General features: G+C 47.1%; 1 protein-coding gene across 12 annotated transcripts in view; it reads right to left on the bottom strand.

Annotated features, from left to right (window-relative positions):
* Nucleotides 1-20,737, bottom strand: part of PMS1 (PMS1 homolog 1, mismatch repair system component) — a 2,204,114-nt gene that overhangs the window by 1,864,925 nt on the left and 318,452 nt on the right. For all 12 annotated transcript variants that reach the window (XM_069615650.1, XM_069615653.1, XM_069615661.1 and 9 more), the window contains one exon: nucleotides 20,102-20,284. In XM_069615650.1, the coding sequence (XP_069471751.1) occupies nucleotides 20,102-20,284 (183 nt within the window). The remainder of the gene's footprint in view (nucleotides 1-20,101; nucleotides 20,285-20,737) is intronic.

The raw sequence follows: 20,737 nt of genomic DNA, 5'->3' as shown, positions 1-20,737 counted from the left end.
CAGAAAGATGTCCAGTTTCTGTCAATTTCTGTGACTCGAGTTCCTTGCTAAAACCCAGTACTACAAATATCAGACAATTCTTATTCCCCGCTATTAGTCAAGCCTGGAAACTCGATCAGATGTCAATGGACAGTACATTCTCTAGCAAACGTTTCAGATTAGCTGGTGACTGACAGTTTGACAGTTCAGGATTTTCTGCTAAGTACTGCACATACCATTTTCAAGACATGGAAAGTAAATAAATTGTGAATTCGGTCATCATGCAGGTGTCTGTACATCATCTGTGGCCAAGGAGAAACCTGGTTTCATTAAATCCATCGAACATCTAGAATCCAGGGGAATGCAAATAGACCTGATAGCTACTGACCGGCACGTTTCAATAACCAAGGCCACGCGAGGGCAGTTTCCACACATTCGGCATCAATTTGATGTATGGCTCGTTACCAAATCAATCAATAAAGAAATTACAGATGCTGGTAAAAAAAAAAAAATGGGTTCGGGAAACCTTTTAAAGTGGTGTCAGTCTACCAGCAACCATCTTTGGTGGAGCTCCAAAACTTGTGATGGATCTTTAGAAAATCTACTTGAAAAATGGCATTCATTGTTGCACCATTGTTCCAACCTACACTCATGGACAGAAAACTAATATTTCGATGAATGTGCACATGGACCTTTATCAAAGGACCAGGAACGCAAGAAGAAGTGGTTGGTGCCATGTTCCCCTCCACACGAAGCACTTGAGAAGATTGTGTATGATAAAATGCTTTCAAGAGACCTGAAGGGACTCACCGAATTCTGTCATACTGGAGATTTGGAGGTGTTCCAGAATATGTGCTTAAAATACAGGCCCAAAAGGTAGCATTTCGGCATAGACGGTATGGAGGCCAGAACAAGATTAGCTGTATTTGCGCACAAAAAGAACGTTGGGAGGGAACAACCAAAAACTGCAGGAACATTCGGGATGCTTTGTTACCTCATGGCCTTTACAAAACGAGGCAAACAATGGGTGGCCAAGCCAAGCCAATAAACTAGGAAATTTGTGAAAGATCCGACATTGGCTGTGTTGGCCATGCATACTCATGGAACGGATCCCGATTTTGTTCCCAGGACACATACAATACCACAAAACATTGCAAACGAGCCTTGTCCTCCAAAATCAGAACTTGTTGAAAGGTTGACTTCCAAATATAAATGATTTGTAGCGGTCTTCAAAATCTGCTCACAATAACCTTTTAACATTTTAAATATGTTCCCCAATGTTTGGACATTGTACAGAAACAAGCTATTACACTTGCAATTTCAATGCTAGATAATGTATTACAAAGTATTTATTTACGCCAATATAAATCGGGTTTATGATACATTAATGTATATCTTTTACCTTTCCTTCATTTATATTGCTTATCCTCTGTCTAGAAGACACTTGTCTGGGGTTGGTATTGGTGCTATTGTTCCGAAGAGAATTTCCCTATCACTTCGGTGCTGCACTGCCCATTTGGGTGCGCGAAAGACCGATATGGAAATTGGTATTTACCATCTGTGAAAAGTACACTGAGGCTTGGTGTCTTTCAAACCCCCTTGCTAGACCCAAACCCCATGCACACATGCAATTCATGGCACGTGCGCTGATGGCCTCTGTTAGGTAAGATTTTCATAGTAATGACAAATCTTCCTGACCTGTGTCAACCACATAACTTTTAGCTTTACTGGTGGATTATTTTTTCTTGTACCTCTGTGAGTGTAAACTGTTTTCCACACTCACAGAATAATTTACTCTTTTTCTGGGTGTGATTTTCTGAGCTCTCCATAGTGTCTATAGTATCTTTTCAAATGTATCCTCTTTGACAACCTTTTGGCAATAAGTGCCTGTTGTTGCAAGGCTGTCCTAGGGGCTTCACTTTTAACTTTCTCTGGCTAACCACCTTGAGAGAACTACAGTGTAGAAAGGATCTTTGGATCCCTTTTACATTTTATTAAGTGATACCAGCGACCACTTAAGTGGAGTGATGGGATGATACTGAGTATCCCCTTTCGCATTTGATATAAATGTAACATTTATGTTACATGGACAAACCTACCAGTAATGGCTGGAGGCAGTAATAAGTTGAACACGTTTACTGATGTGAAAGGCTTATCTAGACTTCATTAGATGATTCAAACTGTCTTCGCATTATAAGAAATTATGTTCTCACCATTCTGCAAAGTATATAAAAGGTTAGTTTACTTACCTTAGAAATGTTCTGCCATTACGGAAAGTATATATAAGGTTATTTTGCTCAGATTTGAATTGGTTGTGCCTCTTCCACAAATGTAATGCTGTTGGTTTCACTTAATTATTCCAGTAAGGTTAATTGTATAAGTGTCCCTCAACTGGAGTTTGCTTCCCCTTATTTGCTGTTAGCCTGTCCAGAAAAGGTCTGCCTTAGGTTTTACCTACCTAGAATAACTTTGGGTCATTCATAAATTGTAAGGAACAAGTTACTTACCTGTAACTGTTGCTCTCCAGCATGGGTCTGGCATGGATTCACATGCTCATAAATATTCCCCGTCGTCAGGCTGGAAATCCTTGGTAAAGAAAAAATCAGTATCAGTTTCGTTTCTGATCTGTCTGTCTTAGTAGTAACCAATCACTGGTCTCTGGGTCATACTGCCCCCAGCCAATGACTGCCCTCTCCCTAAGCCCCGCCCCTGGCAGCCATCCTCAGATTTGGTAGCACGTAAAGTGGCAGTATGACCAAGTGAAGAGGGTTCGCATGTGAAACCATGCCAGACCCATGCTGGAGAACAACAGTTACAGGTAAGTAACTTGTTCCTTCTCCAGCATGGGGTCTGGCATGGATTCACATGCTCATGAATATAAGAATACATAGCAGTACAATACATGCACAACCACGGGAGGTGGCAAAGGCTCAACATTAAGCAGAGCATAGACTCAACATTAAGCAACTCTTACCTCCTCACCAGGCCCACCTTCAGGCGAACAGGTTGCACAGCACTCCCTGGCCGACTCTGGACTCCTCACTGGAATCCCGGTCGATGCAGTAGAATCTCGTGAAGGTGTGCGTCGATCTCCACGTAGCAGCCCTGCAGATGTCCAGCAGGGGTACACCAGACAAGAACGCTGTGGTAGCAGCGATCGCTATGGTCGAATGGGCTCTCGGACGGCCGGGCATCGGTCGGTTTGCCAACCGTTGACAATGCATGATGCAGCCGGAGAGCCATCTGGAAATGGAAGCCTTCGAGAGAGCCTTCCCTTGGTTCACAGGTCCAAAGTTCACAAACAGCTGTGATGTCTTCCTAAACTCTTATTTCGGTCCACGTAGAACTTCAGCGCTCTAGCTACATCCAGCGAGTGCAAAGTCCTCTCGGCCGGCGACAAAGGCGATGGGAAGAAAACTGGTAACACCAAGGGCTCATTAAGATGAAAGTCCGACAGCACCTTGGGCATGAAGGAGGGGTGCGTCCTCAGCACCACCCTCGTCTCGTGAAAAGTCAAGTATGGAGACCTGCAGGATAGGACCTGAATCTCTCCCACGCGTTGTGCGGAGGTGATGGCCACAAGGAACGCTGTCTTCCACGACAGAAACTTCAACGGAGCCGAATGCAAAGGCTCGAATGGCGGGCCAATGAGCCTGGTCAGCACCACGTTGAGCTCCCATGCCGGGGCTGGAGCCTTCACCGGCGGGAACGATCGGAACAGTCCTTTCATAAACTCCTTCACCAGGCCATGAGACCACAGGGATGACCGTCCTGCAGTTCTGGTGTATCGGGAAATCGCTGCCAGATGTATCTTGATGGAAGCATGAGCTAGTTCAGCTTTGGCAAGCGACAGTAAGTACGGTAGCACTTGAGGGGCCGTAATCCATAGAGGGTTAATCTTCTGTGCACGGCACCAGACAGAGAACCTCTTCCACTTGTGTCCGTAGCACTTGAGAGTTGAGGACGCCCTGGCCTTTGCAAGAACCTTTCTGCAGTCTGCCGGGATATCGTACCCTCCAAACTCTAGTGGTGCAGGAGCCAGGCCTGCAAGTTCAGCGACTTCGGGTCATGATGAAGGATGGCGCCTCCTTCTCTGGAGAGAAGATCTGCATCCATCGACAGTTTGACTGATGGGGACGCTGACAAGTCCAGATGGTCCAGGAACCAGATCTGCCTCGGCCACACAGTAGCAACGGCAACGGAGGGAACGCATACAGGAACAGGCCATCCCAGGGGAACGAGAAAGCATCGCCCATGCTCCTCGGCTGGGGAAACCTGCTGGCGAACCTCTGGCACTTGGAGTTTGTCGCCGTCGCAAACAGGTCGATCTGGGGTTTGCCCCATCGTTGAAAGAGTCGATCCACTTGATCCTGACGCAGCTCCCACTCGTGGCACGAGTGCAGCACCCTGCTGAGCGAGTCGGCAATTGTGTTGTTTGTCCCTGCCAGATGAAAGGGTACCAGAAACATCCCCTGGGCAACGGCCCAGTGCAACAGGTCCTGGGCGTCCTTGGACAGGGCTGGGGATCTTGTTCCTCCCTGTTTCCGGATGTAGAACATTGTGGTGGTGTTGTCGGTGAAGATCCTCACCACCTTGCCCTTGAGGGTCGGGAGAAAAGACCTGAGGGCCCAGAACACTGCTCGGAGCTCCAGTATGTTGACATGGAGCGTCCGCTCCTCCGGGAGCCTCTCGCGTAAAGATCTCCGGTGTGCGCTCCCCACCCCTCCAGGGAGGCATCCGTCGTCACCGTCACCTGGTGTGCTGGGGTCTGAAAGTCTGTGCTCGCCACGAGATGCGCGCGGGTGCCCCACCACCGAATTTCTTGGCGGAATACTTAATTGAGCGAGGTCTTGTCCTCGAAGCTTCCGGTCGCTTGCATCCTACAGGAGTCGAGGAACTCCTGTAGAGGGCGCATTCGAAGCCTGCACAGGCTCACCAGATAGATGCACAAGGACATCATCCCGAGGGGGGGCTTGATGGACATCAACCTGGCCACGTCCGTGGCCAGCAGACGCTGCACCTTGCCCAGGATGGCCTTCGTCCTTTCCTCCGACGGCGAGCCAATCGCGCTACTGTATCGAGCCTGGCTCCCAGAACAGTGCGACCTGCGACGGAGCCAGGTGGGATTTGGGGAAGTTGATGGAGAATCCCAGGTCCGTGAGCAGCCGGACGGTCTTCGCTGTGTGTTCGACGGCAAGTTCCCTTGTTCTTGCTCAGATGAGGCAATCGTCCAAGTAGGGGTAGACGTGGATCCCCTGCAGGCGCAGCCGCGCCGCCACCGGTGCTAGGCACTTGGCGAATACCCTGGGCGCCGACTTCAATCCGAATGGGAGGGCCTTGAACTGGTAGTGCCGTCCCTGGACCACGAACCTGAGAAACTTTCGGGGTCCTTTTAGTATGGGGATGTGAAAGTACGCATCCTCCAAATCCAATGACGATAGGAAGTCGCCTTCCTCCAGCTGGCCTACCACGTGCTGGAGGGTGACCATCCGGAACTTCTGTGCCTTGATGTATCTGTTTAGTCGACGCAGGTCCAGGATGGGACGCCATCCTCCTGTCTTCTTCCTGACGAAGAAGTATCTGGAGTATACTCCGGAGCTCTGGAGCCTCTTTGGGACAAGCTCGATGGTTCCTTTCATCGCCCTTACCTCTAACAGCAGTTGAGGGACGTGGTTTTCCTTCCTGACCACGGGAGGAATTCGGGGGCACTTCTTGAGAAATTCCAGAGTGTGCCCGTGGGCCAGGGTATCCAGCACCCAACGGTCAGTGGAGATGGACTCCCACACGCTGACAAACTTAGTCAGCCGGCCTCCCACCGGGGTGCTTCGGTGGGGGCCCGACGCAACTGCCGGTTCAGTCTTGCTTGGAAGTGGCCTTGCCGCCTTGGCCTCCCTGGCGACGACGGCAAGATTCACCTGACTTGCCTCGTCCCCTGTAAGCTTCTTGCGACGAGGAGCGGGCCTCCTGACGGTACGTCGAGGAGCCGCCGCCGAATCCTTTGGAGTTCCGAAAGGGCGGCCGCCGTTGCTGCAGAACTCCGTCTCTGTGTCGGTCTTGATGGCCTGCAGTGACTCATCCACTGTTTTTCCAAACAGATTGTTCCCATCGAAGGGCATGTCCAAAACCTTGGCCTGTACGTCTTGGCGGAAATCCGTCGCCTTCGCCTTGAGCCACCCCCGCCGTCTAAGGCAAACGCTGTTGCCCAACTGGCGGAATCCAGTGTCGGCAATGTCCATGGCCACCGTTATGGCGTGGTCCGACGCCACCTCACCTTCCTGTAGGATCGCCAGGGCCTCTGCCCTCTTGTCGTCCGGTAGGAAATCCAACAGGGGGGCGATCTTGTACCACAATTCCCTGTCGTAGCAGGCCACAATCGCTAGGGCGTTGGCCGCCTTGATCGTCGTTGCCACCGACGAGATGACTCGTCGTCCCATGGCGTCCAGTTTCTTTCCCTCGCCGTCCGGTGGTGAAGTGAAAGATGAAGCCGATGCCCCCCGCCGTCTTCTTGGCCGCTGCTGATACTACCGAATCCGGGGTCGGCTGTGCCCTAAAGGCACAACGGGGCGGCGTCGGGGACTCAGTACTTCTTCTCATACCGGTCCCTCTTAGCAGGCATCGTGGACGGGTTCTTCAGGAGGACAAGTCCCTCGTCCCAGATGTCATCCAGCAACGGCACCGCAAGGATCGTCTTCCTCTTGGCATCGTGCCGTTGGTAGTGGAAGCCTTCCTTCTTCTCTTCGGGACAGTGCTGAATAAGCTCGGACGCCCTGGCAATCATGGCGTGGAAGGAGCCAATTTCGTTGTGAGGGGATACCCAAGGAATCGGAGACGGGAGGTCAGTCCCGTCGTCACCGCCGTCGTCATCCGTCCCTGTCGTGGCCGTGTCTGTTCCTGTGTCATCCCTGGGCACCGGGGAGGGCGACAAAGGCTGAGAAGGCCGTGAGGGCTGAAAGGGCACTGGATGAATTCTCCTCCTCTTGTTTGGAGAGCTTCCCGACGGACTCGGTTCAGCTGGGTCGTCCGTCGGGGGTAGGGGCAGTCTCGTCCTTATCGCCATGCATAAGGCTTGGATTGCCGTCAAAATGGCCACCGAGTTGTTCTGCGGCTCGGGCTGCGACGGCCGTGGCGGGTGGTACGGTTGCTCCTCCTCCCTGGGAACCTCATTGTCGCCACCCTCGCTCTCGTCGTCCCCCTCGTCGGGATTTGTCCCATGGGACCGGGCTTCTTCCAAATTCTCGGTCAGTTCCTCCTCGGAGGTTGTGTCCGTAATGGCCACCGCACCCCCCCTCTTTTTCCACCGGGGTCTTCACGGGGGTCTTCTCGATGGGTTTAAGAGGATTCCCTCCGCGGAGGCAGGGAAACTCTGGGCCCTGAGGTCGCCTCCACTGGGGTAGCCTCCACAGGCTTCGCCAGGGCCGCAGCGACTCCCTCAATCGAGGCCTTGGCCGGTATCAAGGCCTTCACCACCTTGGGCTCGCTTGAGGCCTTCACCTTAGGGGGAGGGTCACCGCCTCGCTCCCCTTCGGCCGGTTCCTTTGAGATCGACCGGGGCCTCTCCAAAAGCTTAGCCGGGTTCTCGGATTTTCTCTTCCCCGAGCCAGAGCGTTGGCTCGTGGTTGATGGCATCAGTGAAGGTGCGCCCTGCCTGGCAACGTAGGAGCCCGACCGTTTGGCACTCCAGTTGCCTGCGGACTCGCGGTGCTTTGCCTTCTGTTGGGCCCCCAGCGCCAGGGCGCCCTCACAGGACTTAGAAGACCGCTTGGACTTCTTCCTCTTCTCACCTGCTGGGCTCTTGCCTTCCAGCCAGTTGGAGAGACGGGTCCGACGATCCCTCATAGTCCGATCCGACATGTTCATGCAAAACGCACAGTCCTTCTCCACGTGCGTTTTGTCCTTGTGGAGGCAGTATAGGCATTTCAAATGCTCGTCCTCCTTGAACACATTCTGTAGGTTGCATCCAGGGCAGATCCTGAACAGTTTGCCGGGAGTCAAGCTTCCCTTCTCCTGGGCCATGATCCTCTCGTCCACGAGGTAGGCCTTAGAAACTTCTGGAATCCTCCAAGAAGCCTAACTCGACGAAAACTTCACTCTTGAGGGGCATAGAAAATCCAAAACGGGTCCCCGTTGATCGGTAGTAGAAACGGTGGAGCTTGAGGCTCGATTAAACCGAAAAAATGAGATAAATCTCTTTGAAAAAGCGCAAAACGCAGTAAAAGCTTGAGAGCTATAGCACGATGACTCCCAACACTTGAACGTGCGGTAAAAATCTGAGGATGGCTGCCAGGGGCGGACTTAGGGAGAGGGCAGTCATTGGCTGGGGGCAGTATGACCCAGAGACCAGTGATTGGTTACTACTAAGAAAGACAGATCAGAAACGAAACTGATACTGATTTTTTCTTTACCGAGGATTCCCAGCCTGACGACGGGGAATATTCATGAGCATGTGAATCCATGCCAGACCCCATGCTGGAGAACACTGGGTTTTGCTTTCCCTGCTCTGTTTTAGACAAGCACAAAACAAGTCTTAGGTTACACCTACCTTTCAGTTGCTTAGAGTATCGGTTCTACTTACCTTGAGTGTAACTGTGTTATCCTAAAATAAGTTAGAGTTACTGCTTCCCTTAGACTGTGAACTGAAAAGCAACTGTAATTGAATATTACACCCCAAGGTTCAACTCCCCTAGAATAACTGTGTTATCCTGAATTAGAGTTATAGGTTGTGCCTAGCAATAAGCTGTATCGCATGGCAATTTGCAATATGATACTGCTGTTTTGCTGTGTATTTAAACAATTATGTCGCACCAACTACGATATGATTTCTACAGCTCATTTAAGATTGTGCCTTTAAACTCTGCCTCTCAGTCTGTGCACAGAGTGCACTGCAGGCGAGGCAGAAGCACCTGGACTGGGCTAAAAACATTGTATCAATGTTATGAGCCCAGCCCGGATGCAGCGTCATCACCCAAGAGGAGGACCTCAGCCCCACTCTCACACTCGGCTCTGGCTTTAACGAGGTAAGGTGGAGTTCTTAGGAGAGTTTTGGGTGGGACAGCCCTTCTGCAGCAAATTTGTTTGTTGGGGCGCTGGGTGTTAGCAAGTGGCCATCCTGGGAAGAAATATTTCTCCCGCCCGTTCGAGTGGGAATAGCCCATACTTGCCATTACCCAGCGCCTCAGTAACACAGCATGCTGGTAGAAGGCTTTCAAATATTCTTTCATTCTCTTGACAAGCGCAGGATTTATCACAAGAATTTAAGAATATTTAAAGCCTTCTTACGAGCAGGCTGCGTTATTACTGCGGGTGCTGGGTGTTAGCAAGTGGCTGACAATAATATTTATCCCGCCTGTTTGGGCGGGAGGAATATTATTGCCAACCACAGCCTGCTGCTTGTAGAAGACCTTTGAAAAGGGCTTCTGTGAGCAGCAACAGGACCAGCTGAAGATGTGTGCGCCCCGCCCCCCTATTGCTGAGGGCATACAATTGTCTCGGGCACCAATGAATAAGTCCCCCACAATTGCAAATGGTAATTAATTTATTTTGTGACGCTGTTTGAATAGTAGGTTTCTGATCAAACGTGATGCAAATTGTTCATTTTAAAGACTATTCATTCAGCAACACTGGTCAAAACTATTAGCCACAACATAGTCCAGTAACTCATCAAACTGGCCTACATTGGCAGAAAAGGTGGGCCACTTTGACCCAAAAACAGGCCCACACAAGCATTTTGTGTTTTTGGTTAAGCCATGGGCTTATTGCCCTATGGGCCAGTCCAAGCCTGCAGTGGTGCATGGAGGTTAGCTGCCAAATTTATCACGAGGCAGGCAGCCAGAGCCAGCTGGAAGCTTTACACTGGCCATAACTCTAATGTGAGCAATGCAAAGCGCATATTAAAAGCACCAGAACAAAATTGGTGACTTTATTTGCTGTGCTTTGAGGACTGAAAACATGGGGGTAGTTGCTGGGTCCCCTCTCCTCAGAGGCTCGAGGCCTCTTTTGTTTGTAAGGGTAGAAAGGCCCTGATGCTGTCCCTGAATGCAGGGCTGGGTGTTAGCATGTGGCTGGGTGGGAGGAACATTATTTCCAGCCACTTTCTAACAACCAAGCCCCGCAGTAATAACACAGCCTGCTGCTTGCAAAAGGCCTTTCAAAAGGGCTTCTGCAAGCAGGCTGTTATGTGCAAACAGGCCCGGCTGAAGATGTATGTCCCCTGGCCCACCTGCTGAGAGCGAAAACAGTGCAAGGCACCAGTGGGGTGCATGGAGTTAGTAGCTGCCAAATATCACGAGGTTGGAAGCCAGCCAGCCAGTAGGGAGCATTACACTAACTGGCTACAGTTTTAATGCAAGCACTGCAAAGTGCATATTTTGTCACGGAACGATAATTGAGACTTTATTGTGCTTAAGTGACTGCGGACTGGAAACATTGGGGGCAGTTGCTGGAACCCCTCCCCTCTTGAGGCTTGAGGCCTCTTGTTTGTAAAGGATGAAAGGCACCAACGCTGTCCCCGATTGCTGGGCTGGGTATTAGCAAGTGGCTGCGCTGGCATTTATTTCTCCCGCCCGTTCGGGTGGGAGAAATATTATTTTCACTCCATAGCAGGTGCTGAGGGGCCCTGTCGATTCTCGAGCCCCCCACCCCCCATAGTGAGTGTGCATTGTTATGGGTAATCAGTTGCTTTTGGCCTATTTTGTAGGGATTGGTCTGCTGTGTAGAGGAGGATTAGGCAGAGAGGACCTTCCCACTGTGACTTTGATAACAACGGGCCTGAGAGGTAAGCAAAGCCTAGCCCACCTTGTTATTAAAAAAAAATCTCTTGTGTTTAGTGCCACGGGTAGAGCTTTAATCACGAGAATTGTAGACTATTCAAAAGGCCTTCTGCAAGCAGGATGTGTTATTGGTGCAGATGGCCGCGCTGGGAATTAATTTTCTCCCACCAGTTCGGGTGGGAGAAATATCAATACCAGCCGCTTGCTTGTGCTCAGCCCCAGAATAAAAGCACAGCCAGTGCTGGCAGAAAGCCTTCTAAATATTCTTTCAATCACAATTTAAAGAATATTATAATGCTTTCTGCCAGCAGGCTGTGTTAAAATTGCAGGACTGTGTGCAATGGGTGGGCAAAAAATGTGTCCCAGAGCCCTTTGCTAGCACGCAGCACTGCACTGATAAAGCCTGCAGAAGGCTAAATCATTTGTTCTTTCCTGTTGCTGCTGCACAGATAAAGGCCCAGCGATTACTGCAGTAAACTTGTCAGCAGCAACTACGACTTGAAATAATAGATTTGTGATCCTAGGATATTGGCACTTGCATCAGAATAATGCTTGGAAGCAAGAGGACCCGAGAGTTCGAGCCGATTTAACATTAAAGCTAACTGTGAAGAGTCCCACAATGTGTAAAGATGTTGGATGCCTTTAACACCACATTTGCACAGAAAGTGACTCAAAGATATTTCCATTTAAAGCCGAGTTCATCCACGAGATCAAACATGGTTTTGCATTCTGAGATGTGTAGTCTTCGGTTCAGGGTGGTACACATACTCCAAGGAGGTTGCTTTGGGTGTACTTTGCAAATAAACAAGACCATCGTAGCTCTTGAAACCCAAAACAAATGTGTAGAGCTTGGAAGTTTGTGGCAGGTAAGTTAAATTGCTGGCAATTCTGGCTTCACTGCTCAACTAAAGCATATGATCCTGGGCAAATCATTTGACCTAACCCAACCACACCATGCTGGCAGGAACAGAAATGTCTATTTTATCCATAGGCAATGTCAGTGGCCTCAGCCCTAGAGATAAGTGGTGTATCGTCCCCTTTTACTCCCTTAAAAAAGTCAAATACACCCAAAAAAAATTTGTAAAAAGGCCTTGTTCCCCCTGCTTTCACCCACACAGCTTCATGTATATTATGTTTGGACCAGTAATGCAAATAGTACCACAGGAATAAACTACGGTTATAACTGCCTGATCATAAGTAAAGCTGTAGCTTTGATTGTGCATAAATAGCTAGGTGCAAAGAAATATTATTACTTGGGAAGACAATATGCCACGTCCACTGTCGGAGGGCCAATGGGGATTTGTACTGGCTCAGAACATATCGATCTCCATCAATAATAGATTTCGCTTGATCCATTTTAAATTCCTGTATCAATTGTACTACTCTCCTCTTTCTTTACAAAAGCTGTTCCCACACAGATCCTTGAGCTGTAAGGGATGTCAACAAACCCTAGCTGACTTTGTTCATGTGGCCTGGGCCTGCTCTTATATTCAAACCTTTTGGGTGGCTGTTGCTGAAGTTATGGAGCAGGTGGTGGAGGCCCCAATCCCCTTTACTCCGGAGACCTAGGTGCTTGCTTGGGCGGACCTGCAGGCACTTAGTGATAGGCGCCTGGTTAGTATGGCCTAGGTAGTTGCAAGATCACTGGTGGCACGTACTTGGGGGGTGGCTACTGCTCCTTCACTACATCAGTGGGTGAATCTTATGTTGATGTGTGAACGGAGGGAGACACAGTACAACCAAATGCTCCCCTCCAATAGTAGACCCAAGGACTACTGGCAGCCCTTCAGAAGCTACATGTCTCGTGACAGGAACTGTGAGAGGGTCACATCGTCACAAGGCAATGTGGAGGTCACATCTGTGGTATATTAGGAGCTGTCGACCCTAAAGTCTGGCTAGACTTTGTTTTGGTGGGGGTTCAAGCTGGGGACTTACCCCTTTGTGGTATTACGACTGTGTAAGCCAAGTGCATTATGCTGTATCAGAGACACTCAGACGCGTCATCACTACGTAAACTCATAACCTGGAAGGGACAGGGTAGGGTGGGGTGGATGGGAGGTGGGAGTTACCCTAAGGTGGGTCGTTGTTAAGTGTTTATTTTTTTTCCTGTTCTCTCCTTCCATGGTCTACTTGTCTGCAGTTGACCTGTTGTATGGAACATAATTGAAAATGTTAATAAAAACAGTTAAAAATATATATATATATATTATTACTAAGACAATTTCATTTTCCAGTAAAATAAATGTTTTCTCACTTATGGGAAAACATTGGTAATTCGAATTACATTTTTACCCCTAAAAAGACATTTTACTCCAGACTTTAAAAAAAAATAGGGAGTAAAATACTCCCACTTTCAAATCTTATCTGGAGCACTGAGTGGCCTAGATAGGCATTACATAGCACAATTTGCTGCTAACTTGTCACAATGCAGCAGAGTCACAAAATGCACTTGTAAGACATAGGTTCAGCGAACAGATTTCTAATCTCTTGGGCACCCGTTTTTTTTTTAATTGGAATTAAGAGGTATCTGGGATGGCTGCATGCCCTATTTAGATAATTTATTTTGCTCTTTTAGATCATCTGAGTTTTTTCTGACTTCCAATAAGCCAGGCCACAAATGGATAGAAATGATTTCTGCATTCTTGCTAATTCTATGTCTTGGGATACAACCAATTCTGGTGACATTAAATATTAGCACAACATTTCTAATCAAATAAGTTCATTTGCTAATCAAAAATATTTTATTAGCAAATTCTGTTAATCAATTTTTGAAAACTAATTTATGCCTTGCCTAGTATCGGAGTTTCACTAGATCAGAAAAATATATTGTCCAGTTGATTAGACTAGGTGATTTCTTGCTGAGCATCACGGTATAACCGATAGGGTCTACTACCGTGGTATTACTGAAAGTAATCTAAAAGTAACTATTGGTTTTCACTTCTCAAGAACTCCTGTTAGGTGTCCCAAAAAAGGTTATATGCTTTGGTCTGTATACCTTCAAGCATAGTGTATTCAATGTGATATTACTTATTGCGGCCAAGATTTACCCGGGCCTACTCGTATTTAAATAAACCATTTATTTTTACAATACATAGTGTTGGTGTTTCTTTGGATCGTTTGTATTGCAATTTCATTTGTACTGATTCTACAGCCCTCTCTCCCTCCCTCCTAAGACAAGCCTGCTCTGTCTATGCTGCCCTGAACTGAGGGGGTACAGCATTATACTAAGATTGGAGTATTGGACTGCCTCAGTTGAATGTTTTTACTAAGCCATTATTTGGACTTCAGAAAAACTGTTCTTACAGCCTCCCCGTAGCAGACGCAATAAGTCGTTACAATAAGGTATATGTTTTATATTTGTAGAGGTGTGTCCCGTTGACAATAAGTTTGATGAAAAGGTAATGAAAAGGGGTAACAGGGATGACATCCAGACATAAAATCTATCCCATGGCTCCAGTTGGCTACATGAATCAAGCCCTTGCATACCTTGAAGGTTTTGGACTGGCACAACCGATACCCATTACGCACGAATATCCCATGAAGGTATTCGATGTTGGCTGGGTTAGCCTGCACTCCCCAGCTATTCTCACTTTTGAAAACTGATCTGCTGCCAGGGGCACATACTACTCGACTAGTGGGAACCAATTCTTCATCGCCTAAGGCCTCTTCCTGACTTGCTACAGCCTTCCGAAGAAGAACCGCTTTTTGCTTCACCAGCGTGATTGTGCGCTTCCATGCACTACTGCAATGTTGAGTACAAGGCCACCCACTTCTCAGGACTGGACTAGAAAGTTACAGAACGACTCCAAAAAAATTGTCTTATGCTCGTAGCGTGTTAACCAACCCTTCACCTTACAGGTTAGGGCTGTGTTTTCCTCATTTGTCGCATTATGAAACGTTTTGTATACATGCTGTATAGTAGAGTATTGTGTGTGGTAACTGTTTTTGCATAACTAAAGTTTACTTGTATCTATTGGTCCTGTCAACAATAAATGTATGGATATCTTTCATATACAAGAGTCGAGGAGTTATTTCTGTTTTATTGCTGTATGTGCTCAATGTGGGATTCCGATCACTATCACCCCTCCTGAGACTTAGCTTTGACCGCCTGCCCAGCTACCTAGATTGGTCTAGCTTGTCCAGAAAGTTCCCCTCTTTCACTAAACCAAGGATGGCCTCCTAAACTTTGGCACATCAGGTAAGAGTTTAGAAATGCATCTTAACACCCGACTCCTGCACTTGTACACCCATAGGGTCCTCCTTTCTTACCCTATGCACTAGCATGGCCGATTGGCACAAGGCCTAGTCAGAGCATGAATGCAACTTATTCAGTATGGGCAAGCAATGTCACCTGTCTCGCATGAAGGTAGAGAGGGCTGCCTCAGGTGCACAAGGGAGTATGAACAGACATGACATGCATGAATTATAGTAAGTGCTGTGCAATTGAAGGCTATCCCCTGTTACACTCACACCAGAATTAATACAACACTCTAGGGAAAAAAGCCAAGAGATAGCTTGTAAGGATAACAAGGTTTAATTGTACAGAATACAAAGAAATCAGCAAAGGACTCTGCTGCTTGAGAACGTTCGGACTCCAGAATGAACGTTGGTGCCTTTTGAGAGGCCACAGCATCAGTAATGACATCACATATAGAGTCTGAACCAGCACAGTTGATTGGTAAAACAGTATACATGATCCTGCTCCACAGGGGATGCCAGGAGTGAAGGTCCGGTCTCTCATAAGTTACATTGTGAAAAGTATGATAATATGCTAAGCCTACTATTACATCACTATGGAATGCACCTGGGAGGCTTGTAGGCTGGTGCCAGGGGCAAGGGAGGAAGAAAACAGTCAGAATAACCCACACATTCTGCACTTTGTACCATGAAACAGTGCTGGATGAGGGAAATACAGAAAATATGCCATTTCTTTCTTCCTATTTCTACCCAAAAGATATCACATACCCTACTATCATGCTACCTAGCTGTGCTATTCCGGTCCGGCAGAAGATCAATACTTTGAGCACTGCGTGACCTTCGGTATAGCCTTACCTAAGAGCCTGCAGGTTAATAACATCTTTAGGTCAGCAAGTTATTACTAATTAGTACCCGGCACTGCATTCCACGGGATTACACCGAAAGGTGATTGGCTCATTTCCGAGCCATACCTCAGTGTAATCCCGTGGACTCACATACATGCCTGCGTTTGTTCCCGGGGGGGGGGGGGTGCGTGGCAGCCCCTTAGCCAATGAGGAGACCCGAAACAGGGCAATCCCCGCTCCGAGCCTCCCCAAGGCTCCCCAACACTTCTGTTCCCAGCGCGTCTGCTCCCGATGGCCACCATGGAAAGGGAAAACAGACTACGTTTTCACTTTCCCAGCGGCCATTTGATTGAATTTTCTTTTTGTTTCGAAACGCAGAAGCGTTTCCGAGCAGAAACAAATGCTATTAGTACCCCAGTCTAACAGGCCAGGGTACTAATAGCTATAAGCCCCTCGGCAGCGGGCCAATACTGCACACGGTAATGCCCCCAGGGCCTCGTTAAGGCCCTCGCTATGCTCAGGTCTGTAACTACGGGTCCCGGGGGCATTACCTGGGGCGGTATTGGCCCGCTGTCTAGGGGCTTATTGCCACAATGTTGCTGAGACAAATTAAGCCCTTGCTTTCGGAGGCCGAAGGTACCATGATTGCTTGTTCAATAACTGCAGCCAAATTAGACTATTGTAATGTGTAGGCATTAACAAACAGACTGCAATGTCTTTATGCATTGTGTGAGTGGCAAGTCCTTTGTGAGGTTGGTTTTCTTGAGGTTTCTTTCTCCCAACATTATTCCTCAAAGATTATTGTAGTCCAGGGCACTTCCCTATCTGCAAGAGATACGTTTGCTTAGGGCAAGCTATCATCCTTTTGTTGGCGTTATCACTGCATGACACATAGTGGAGAACAAAGGGAGAGATTGTGGGAGCTGTGAAGGCATCATGAATGAGGACACAGACAACAGATTCAAAGATCAAACAAACAGGTTTTATTAACTTAAATGTCAGGATGGTTGAACGCCTAACTGGCCCTATGCTTAGGTGGGATTTCTCTACCGAAATAAAACAAATGAAAGTCTGAGTCCAAAACCTATGCTTGCCATACAATGTGTAGGGATGTCAGTCATCAAAAGAAAATAGTGTTCAATACAAATGTCTGAGCTTCTTCCAGCTCCCTTCCCCAAGTGTAAAGCAGTTCCACAAAATGTCTTAATGTTACCTTCTTTGGATTAAATAAGATATAGTTTTAACCAAGGCTCTGGGTTCCCTTCCCCAAGTGTAAAGCAGTTCATCAAAATAAGCCTTACAGTTACCTTACTTAAACGCAAGAAGGTGTTGAATACAAAAAGGCTGAGCTTCTTCCAGCTTCCTTCCCCATGTGAAAAGCAGCTCCACAAAACACAAGGGAACCTTGAGACGCTGTCTTCACTTCAGCCAATGTCTCAGATCTCAAGGGTTCCCTTCCCCAAGTGTAATTTGCTTAAACACAGTTCAAAAGGAAAGCTCCTTGCTCCCCTTTAACTTTCAGCATTTTCCAGTTTCCAATTTTGAATTCGTTTTGCAGTTTGTAGTTTTCATGAATGTTGAAAATAATATCACTTTCTGTGGTTTAAACGTATAGTTCCAATATAACTTCAACTTCAGGGTTTATTTGTTTATTCTTCAGAGTTAAGTTTAATTTAAGGCACAGCATGTGGTAAATTGCTGTTTAACTCTGCATGCAATGGTTTGCTTATATTTAAATCCCTTTCCTTCTCTGGCTTCAATGGATATTGATTCTGGCTGTTCGCAAAGCTTTAGTTTAGTTCAGTATTCAGTAATGGTGATTTTCACTTGTAACTTAGTTTTACATTGGCTATTGTTCAGAAAGTGTTGTTCGTTCAACTTTAAATGCTTATGGAATTGTCTAATGTTTGTTCGTTCTGTGTTACGTGTTTAAAGTTAGTTTGTTTTGCTTTAAGTGGATTACCCAATGTCCAGAGACCTTCAAAAATGTGTCTTATACTGCACACGACCACTCTGATACAAAGTAATCCTGCTGGTTCATTGATTAAAGTTGCAAAAGACCGGAGACTTTCGAATACTGCCTCACGAGAGCCACACAACCACTCTGCTGCGAAATATCTCTTGACAATAAAGATAATTCATTTGCGTAGCACAATTCCCAGCCACCAGAAACTCACTGGTCTCCGACAGGTCTCGTTGCAACCTGGAGCGCACGGTCTCCAGTTTTCAAGACCCAGCCTCCTCCTTCTGCCCCTCAGGCACTCCTGTATGGGCCTCTCCACACAGGGGAATGAGCAACGCGGACATGAGGGAAAGTGATAGCCTTTCCTCACGGCTTCCCTCTCTTCACACCGTCTCCTCCATGGAGTCCCAGCTCCTCGACCACGCTTCCATGGACCCTTTTCTACCACGGTCCCCAGCGTCGCATTCTGGAAGGTTCTCTGCCGCTTGCCTCAATCTCCTTGCAGCTTTTCCCGGTCTTTATATCCATCTGCTTTGTTGTATCTTTGAGCTCCTTTTATACACCTGCAGCCCCCTGACAGGCTGGAAGCGTGAGCAGTCGATGAGCCCTGTCTGACCACAATTAATGGGACATGCCTGACTCCGACAGCCCTTAGCAGGCATCTTCTTCGTCCCAGTACCATAGTGGTAAAAGAGCCTGCTCTTCATTGCTCTTAGTTGCCTCTTCTTCGACCCAGTACTGTCAAATGTCAATGATGGAGAAATGAGGGGAACTGGCTTGTAACAGCCTATACACGTTGGGGAAAGGCTGGGTTGGCGGTCAATAGAAAAAGGGGGATACCATGTCCCTCCCAAGGACACCCCACTCCTAGTTCCCAAGGATCCTCCACCCAGGTGATCTTCCCTCGCTTCTCCGCCCCCAGGGTCGGGATCCAATAGTGATGGCCTTTGCCTGGCCACCTGCGTAGAGGATCCAAGGGGATCATGAGCGAGAATACCCTCAGGTTTCTCACAGAGCCCTGAGGGGATCCCTTGTGCACCACCTTCAGAGGTTTGGTGGCTTACTCTGGCACGAAAAGCATCATAGAGCCCCTCCATGGCCTCTCCACCAGTGACTTTGACACATCAACCAGCAACATCTCTTAAGCATACAGGAGGTTGTCGAAATATCATACTGCATGGTGATGTTTGGAAATGGCCATAATAATGATGTAACTGAAACAGACACTAATGGCATCCATACTCTGATGGAATGAATGTTTGTGCTTGGAAAAAGACACTCATAAGAGAGCCTATCTTCCACACAGCGGAGCACTGGGACAGGAAAATAGAGGGCACAATTGTACCACTGTCGGGGGAATTACTTTCTTCACAATGTGAAACCTATAGAGATCAGAGGGGCTAAGAAGAAATCAATTTACCCAGATGATATTGTCAGAGGTTACAGCAGAGGCCCCAAGCCACATATAACCTCTGTAGGAAAGGTGAGCCAAAGACTTTAGTCCCAGCACTATCCAACCAAATGGAGACATAGGTTTCATCAGAAGAAAGGGGCAAGGAAAGTTACACTGGCAGTCCGACTTGTATCAGAATCATTGATCAAGAATGTAATAGCACAGACAGGAGGGTTGCAACAGAGATCCCTAATCTATGGCAAGATGTCATGTGATAGTCGGGGTACACTCACTCAAGACGTTATTCGGGAATACTTTCATGATGTGAACTAGCAAAGATTATGTTAGGGGAAGCATATTTCATATTCAAAACTAGAACGATTGCTCAGGTTGCAATATGCCCAAATAGTACTTGAGTTTAGATTTAACGGGTACAACTCATGCAGAAATGCTCCCATTAAGGACAGAGTGTTTTATTATGGGTACAATTCATAGGACTGATTAGACTAATTCTGCAAGTCAGGATACATTATGATTCTTAACTTTGAATGTGGCTCTCTTATGCAGCATTAATCACTATATGATTTCTATTGCTTCACCAACAACCTAAGTATTTAAGTCACACTGATGGGGGACCACAGCATCACATCACCACTAGACTTTTGACAGTGGACTTTTCTTTATCACTGCAAGTAAATTAAAGTTTATTTGTTATCTACCCATTATTATCTGTGACTATGCAAGAAAACGTTTTTCAATCCTATCATGTTTTAAACGAGAGGACACTCTGGATATGCCAAGGAAACAGAGGTTGGTGTATTGTTGTCTACTACAGAAAACGTTGCATCAATGAGCAACAACGCCACTCGATACCTACTATCCAGCACAGTTTATTTTTGCATTTGAAATAAAAAATGTCCTCTATCACAAATGTGTCAATATCCAATCAGTTGCTTACCTCTGCCAGGGTACAGATTGATCCCAAGGCTTCCCCCCGAAACCCATAGGTTACCAAGCTTTCCAAGTCCTCGTGGTTGGTGATTTTTGAGGTGTAGTGTTGAACTGCCATGACTGGCGTATCCACAGCTTTGATTCCATCACCATTGTCGCGAATCTCTATCTTATCGAAACCATAATTCTCCTGGAAAAGATTGAAGCCATTTAATCAATGGCTTACTACTTAGCACTATAAAATACACGTTTGTTCAATTTCTCTAGTTTGGAGCACTTACAGAAATGCATATAAATCCTATGTGGTTAAATACACTGTTTTTACAATGTATATGTGTTATTCAGCAATATTATCCGCTTAGAGCATTAGCAGTTATAGAATACAACAATTTTATGACACAAATGAAATAGACCTCAAACTTCTTGCCTCCCTCAAATCTACCTCCTGCTTCGGTAAGATCGCTATTTATTTATTTATTCGGATTTGTAGAGCTTGCAACAGCCTAAGGGCATTGTGGCGCTTGTGACAGACAGTTCTTAGTTACAGATAAATGAACATTTGCAACTTACAGTGTGGTTGCTATTGTTACCGACAATTTATAGTTACAGTTAAATAACAATTGCAATTTACAGTACAGAAAGT

This window comes from Ambystoma mexicanum, chromosome 9, assembly GCF_040938575.1.
Source record: "Ambystoma mexicanum isolate Mex_15411 chromosome 9, UKY_AmexF1_1, whole genome shotgun sequence".
NCBI lineage: Eukaryota > Metazoa > Chordata > Amphibia > Caudata > Ambystomatidae > Ambystoma > Ambystoma mexicanum.
This window is presented reverse-complemented; position numbering and strand designations above follow the sequence as displayed.